Raw genomic sequence first — 6,539 nt, forward strand, 5'->3', positions numbered from 1 at the left:
GCACAGAAAGATACTGTTTGCTTTCTCCCCCACCCCCTCTTTTTTTTTTTCTGTCTGGAAGGTTACTGTGATCTTTAGCTTAATGTCCACAGAGGCGGGGATGCCTTCTAAGCATTGTGCTCAGAGGTACTCACCCAAATTTTTGCAGACTTGTCACTCTGAAACTAAGGTAATCTCTGCTAATGTTACCAATGGCTTCTCTTGGTGTGAATTAATTAGTGATGTCTTGCTGCCCTTCTTAGCATGTGTAGCCAGAGACATGATACTGAGAGGTGTTTATACCTTTCTCTTGAACATGCAGTACTGGCTATTCTTCTGACAGGATATCAGTGTAAATGGCTATCACTCTAACCCTCTGTGGCAACTTCCCTAAAAATAGAAATGAGCATGAAATTAAATATAAACATGCAACTGAACTGAAATAGAAAACTTGGATTTGAAGATGACTCAAATACAGCTCCTTCTTTATGTTGTTCAAGGCTTATTTATCTACTCATTTTATAATTAATCCTTTCAGCTAAATTGGGTGATCTGATTTAACTAAAAGAATGTGTCCTGCTGTAGAGGAGATGAATTTGGTTTAGTGCTGCTTTCCATCTCTCTCTCCCTGGAGTTCCCTTGATTGCTTCTGTTGTATCTCTCTCAGCTGTCAGCTTGCTGTCTATTTAAACTGCAGCCTCCCAGGGAGGGGTCCGTGACTGCTTGGTTTGCAATGCTCCCTCGCACAAGGTATGGGACAGCACCATGGAAACTAGCATCATTCCAAAATAAGCTGCAGACCCCATCAGTACTGCTCGCTTTATGGAACCCTTTTCAGAGTAGCGGTGTTATAAATAGATCCTATGTTACAAGTTACAATAAAGGATGTGCATTAGCAGCTACTTAAAAAACTTAGCTATATTCCAGAAATCCGAGCAGCAAGTAACTATATTCTAGTATTACACAAAAGACAAGGAATCGACTCCTTGGAAGGCTTAACTACAGCAGCCTAAAGCTATACAGAGCTGATATACTATACCAGCTCTACCTGCTGCTTTCTTCTGCATCTGTTCTACAATATGTATTTGGGGGCAGGGAGCAGAAATTTAATGTCTAACAATGGTTGTTCCTCTGTGTCTTATAAAGGACTTGGTACTAAGTCAGCATCTGTCAAAGGTAGTCCAATTGTACGTTAGCCATATTCAAATGCAAGGTTTAGGATTACTTTTGAACGGGCATATTAAAACATCCTGGTTTTGCTTTTTTTAATCTTCTAATGGTGATTGCTGGCAATTCTGTTGCTTGTACCCACTGAAGTCTCAGACGGGGTGTCCTGTTTTTGTGCATGGTGATTGTGAAGATGGGTGGTGTGTATGTGGGAGCCTGGAGGGACTTCACTGTGACTAATGTGAAACCACAGTAAAAAGTTCTACACAAATTAGACTGAGAAGCATACAACAAGATACAGCACGGCCCATTACCGCAAGCATTAAGTTCAACATACAAGTTAATAGTGATTGCAATTTCCCGCCCCCTTGTTAATTTTTACAAAGAGCTGTGATGCTTCTGCCATAGCTGCCACTTTTTCAGACCTCAGATGGAATATATGCTACATCGCCTCTCTGATCTTTAGCAACTTGTTTAAATAATATCTTTCATTAATGAGTACAAGGGGTCATTTTAAGTGATAAAGTGATCTCTTCACAATATCCTAGGTTCAGAATCTTATTGCGTGCCCTGGAGTTATAAGTAGTATTTACTTCAGGGGACTGCACTGAGGGTGTTTAATCAGTTGCAAAATCATTTTCAGGCTCTGGAACATATGTTATTACAGTGATGGCCCATTAAAATGTCTTGAGAAAGAGAGCATTTTAATTAAAATCTATTTTTGTTTTTATTCCAATGGCCTAACTAGGAGATGCGTAGAAAATTAGGAAAAAAAGAAAAAAAAAAAATACTAGAGCTGATTTCAGGTCTGCTTCCCTAGGTAGGAGCTGGTTAGTAGTTAATCTTGGCTGTATTAGAGCTAAAGCAGCTTAGAGGGATTGAAAATTGTGTAGCTAATGCTGCTTTTAATTGGTTCTTAAGGCACCCATTTGGGTTCAACATGGCTTTATCATTCTAACAAGTGTTCTCATTTAAAAACAGAAAGGAGAGTATCCCCATTGAGCAACATCTTTAGTGAATGAATATTGCAAGTAAAATAAATGCACCTTAGTCTACATCTTAGTCTTCAATCAGATGGAGGGAGAATTTCCTGAGGAAGCACCAATCCAGATACTAATGCAGGAAAACCATGGGTAGAAAAAAACCCCTTCAGTGCCTACTTACATCTGGATAATAGTCCATGGTGGGCACCAGGCGCTCTATCAAGGCTTCCAGTGATCCAGAAACAAGGTTCCCATCCTGATAAACAGGGTCTACACACCTCTCTCCCATATCTGGCTGCACTTGTCCACTACAACTGGAACCAAGCATGCTGGAAAATATTGGCGTCTGGGGCATAGTTTCCTGCAGAAGTGGGGGGGGGAAAAAGAGAGAGAGAGTTAAGCTTTCTTTCAGGATGTCTTACGTGTGGGTTTTATAGAGGCATACATTAAACACAATTACATATTTGACTGAATGCAGCTTGGGCATTAGCGCTAAGTTCTGAATCCAAGCAGTCACACGTCTGTAAGCTGGCTTTGGGGTTTGAAATGCACTTTAAACTATGTCACTAAGGCTGTAGATGCAGAAGCTATAAGAATTTGTTTCTTCACTGTACTTGATTTCTCCTTTCTCCCCAGTTTTCCCTGGCTCTTTATGCATAAAACTATACAGGAATGAAAATGCAAAATGCTTTCTGAATTTCAAAGATACTGAAGCAGTGCCTTACTGAACAAACAAAAAATACTGTGCCTTAATGTCCCTTCTTCTTACTCTTTTGCAAGTCAGATCTTTGGCCAAAATACTTGTGATAAATCCTTCACCACTTCTGTAGCTAGATGTAATCCAGGTCTTGACAGAAGTGCATCTTCTCCTGCACATAGATATCACTGGAAATAGTGGGGGACATACTGTCTGAATAAAATTGCCTTTTTTTTTTTTTTTTTTTGTACATGAAACCATGAACTGAGTGGAACTGAATGCTGTGACATATACTGTAATATACAACTCTAATAACGGTCTCTTTTGGAGATTTTTGCTTCAGAAACAAACCTGCTGTTGCAACACAAAACCCACACGAAGGTTTGGGGTTTCCACCTCCCTCCCCTTGGCCACGAGCTTATATTAGTATACCATAGTTACCAACTGTGAGCAAACTGTGGGGTTTTTTTGTTTGTTTGTTTTAAACTGGCTACAGCTTAAATATATGCAGAAGGCTAAACAAAACATCCTGCTACTCTATGTGAAGGTTGAAAATACTATTCAGCATCAAAACAGTTCCCCCTGGCTGCTGAAATAGTTAAGACTGTTTAGAAGCTAAAGTGAAAAGAAGGCAGCGTTAACTCTTTAGCTGCTGTCTCATCCTCTATGAAACAAACATGATAATGGCACGCTCTGAAAAGCACTTAGGTAGATAAAAGGGATTAGGCCATTACCAGGGCTTTTTAAATTGACAGCTGTTTCTAACTGCACTCGTGTCTTAGACATAAGTCTTCTCTTTCTCTTTAGCAATTTTTCAAAAACTATTTTAAGAACTGAAAACCTTAAATGCTGTAAGGGTTTTTACTTTTTTTTTTTTTTGCTAGCACTTGAAATAATTGTAGACCAAAACTGTACTTTATATTCTTTTAATGCAAGGCACATTTTTCCTCTCAAACTCTCCAAAGTGATCATTCATGTTTACAACCTGGGATACAAAATATTTTCTGTTTTTAAGCTCAGATGAATGCTAGGTGCGTTGGTAAGGAAAATATACCAGTATTAATGATACTTGTGCATCAAGGTGACAGATTTATTTTATATGTAAGGCTGGTAAGTAGAACTGTTTTGTGGCTTTAACCAGAAGACCTTTATGTATTCATATCTGATACAGATATCAGGGAAGTGTGATTCCCTCTAAGTTAAAATATAGCAGCTCCTTAATAGTGACCAGGGAGACTACTCTGAGGAGTGGAGTTCAGTTTCAGAAGTTCAGGACATAGAGTCACATTAAAACAGAAAATGCAGGATCTAATGGCATATCAAGAGAAATGAAAAATGATGATTCTGCACAAACAGGCATTAAGGTTACTAGGTATTTCACGGATTTATCTGTTAGGCCTAAGCTTTGCAGTACACAACAATCTGACAAATCACTGGAGCATATGATGAAGCAGACAGCTTTGCTATGCATACTATGTAACTCGCCAGTAATTCGGTTTTTTTCCCTTTTAAGGTCCATAGCAATAAAGCTGAAAGCTACTTCTCAGGCTGGACAGGCTCCGATGGGCACTTTTGGCTAATAATAGCAAGTTGCAGGGGGTTTTAAGGGAAGTTAACCACCAACTAAGCCCCCACCGCAAAGATGCTTTAGGAGGACAAGTATCCCGTTTTTGCCGTCAAGTGTTTTAAACTCGTTTAAGACGTTCATTGTTGCATCAGGTTTGTTTTTTAAAGACCCTTTTCGGGAGCAGCCCGCAACGATCTTCACTGGATTGCGAAGGCCGGGAGCCGAGCCCCGGCCCTCCAGCGGGGCTGGCTGCCGCCGCCGGCACCCCCTCCCTGCGGTGCCAGCTCCGGCCTCCGCGGAGCAGCCGAGGGACCGGATCGGCCGGCTCCCCCCGCGCTGAGGGAGGGCAGCCCCCGCCGGGGGGCGGTTAATACCTCCGTCAGCAGCCCCAGCGCTCTCGGCCCCTGTCCCCCCCAGTTTCTCTGCCCCTCGCAGTGCTCTCCCTCCCCACGCACACAAGCCCCCGGCTCCTCGGGGGCGGGCTGCGGCGGCCGCAGCCGGCGCCCTCAGGCAGCCACCTGCCGCCCCCTGCGCCCTCCCGGCGGCGGTCAGCCATCCCCGGGGCCTCGGACGGCTCCCGCCCGCAGCACCCCCGCTCCGCCGCCGGTGGCCGTGGCAGACGCTCGCTGGCGTCCCCTGCGCGGCGGGACGGGCTCCAGCTGCGGCGTGCGTAGCGCTGGCTCCGCCGCAGTGGAAGTTCTGAGGCAAACCCACCCGGCCCCTGGACCGTTACGGGGCTCCCCCCGGGTACCGCCAGCCCGGGGCTCTGCCCCGCCGCGCACCGTTCCCCCCGCTGTCCGCACGGGGCGGCTGGGGGTCGCGGCGGCAGCCACCGACCCGAGGCGCTTACCCTCATTTTCCTGGGCGACGTGTACATACGCGTGGGCAGGGGCGGCAGCGCCGGCGGCCCCGCGGCTGACAGCTCTGCCCGCCCGCGGCGGAGCTGCCGCCCGCCCGGCGCGGCCGGCCCGGCCCCGCTCCCGCCGCCCGTGACGTCAGGGCCCAGCGCGGCGCCCTGTTGGCTGAGCGCGAGCGTGGCCGGTTCAAACGGAGCCGAGTCAACGGCGCGGGGGGCGCGCGTGCGGGGAGGGGGGGCGCTCGCGCCGCGCTGGTGCGCGTGGGCGGGCGCCTGTGCCCCACCAGGGGTGGTCGCCGCCTTCCCCTCAGCAGGGGTTGGGCTCACGCCGGTCTGACCGCTGGTGTTTGTCTCAAAGGTACTTTTTTTTGAAGCGTTGGATCTTTCTGGGGTTTTTTTTTGTTTTTTTTTCCTGTTTGGTGGTTTTTCTGGTTTGGTTTTTTTTTTGTTTTTTTTTTTTTTTTTTCCTCCCCAGAAAAACGTTCTTCATTGACCAGACCGCTCGGTTTTTTTATACCCTAAGCACTGTGCGGATTCCTGGAAGCTCCTCAGCTGCGTGTGCTTTCCCACCTTGGGTGGGGAAACCTCCTCAGCGCAGCGGGGGACCGCGGGGTCCCCGTCCGCTGCCAGCTCCCGCGTGGGGAGCGGCGTGGGGAGCGGGCAGCTGGCCAGCCCGGCTCGCAGCCGCCTGCGAGGGCCACGCTCCTCACGTGGCGCGGCCTTGTGCGAGGCCTGGCGCGAGAGACGTTGCCCAAGAGACTGGGGACGCAATTCTCCCTCTTAAGCTGTTTACGCCGGCGTGCGTGGTAGCACCCGCAGTAATTACTGCAGCGCTGAGGGATGCCGCCCAACCCTCCCCGCTAATAATTGTTTTTATTCTCCTTTCTGCTGGAGTTGTTTCTCTTTTCAAATTGCCTCAGCCAGTCATCTGATAGTTCTGGGCTGGCCGTAGGCAGGTTGGGTGCAAATCTAGAATCTGATCTCCCATGGAAACCCTTGGTGGGTACATCCAGCCACCCCACAAACTTCCTCACCCATACCCAGGAGCAACTGAGGGTTGCCATCTTTGCAGCCTTCCCCCACATAAACATACTTTTCCCTTCCTGTTTCTCATTTTACTTGGATTGGGATGTTTTAGTCTTTGCCCCGTTGTCTCTAGACATTCATTAATATTATTTTTATCATTAAACTTATTTATTTGATGGCTCTGTTCAAATATGTAGCAGAAGGCTTCATTGGTTTCCACGGTGATTAACGTGGGAAAAGCCTTTTTGGAAGTAAGGCATGCCA

The 6,539-nt window shown here is 47.0% G+C and overlaps 1 protein-coding gene across 1 annotated transcript in view; it reads right to left on the reverse strand.

The window, feature by feature from the left end:
* Positions 1-5,312, reverse strand: part of RASGEF1A (RasGEF domain family member 1A) — a 28,019-nt gene extending 22,707 nt beyond the window's left edge. Inside the window, exons 1-2 of the mRNA XM_082309714.1 lie at positions 5,244-5,312; positions 2,311-2,490 (exon numbers count right to left, since the gene is read on the reverse strand). Coding sequence (XP_082165840.1) covers positions 2,311-2,490; positions 5,244-5,270 — 207 coding nt within the window. The 5' untranslated portion in view covers positions 5,271-5,312. The remainder of the gene's footprint in view (positions 1-2,310; positions 2,491-5,243) is intronic.
* Positions 5,313-6,539: the final 1,227 nt, after the last annotated feature.

Source organism: Platalea leucorodia, assembly GCF_965183815.1.
Source record: "Platalea leucorodia genome assembly, chromosome: 4".
In the NCBI taxonomy this organism is placed as follows: domain Eukaryota; kingdom Metazoa; phylum Chordata; class Aves; order Pelecaniformes; family Threskiornithidae; genus Platalea; species Platalea leucorodia.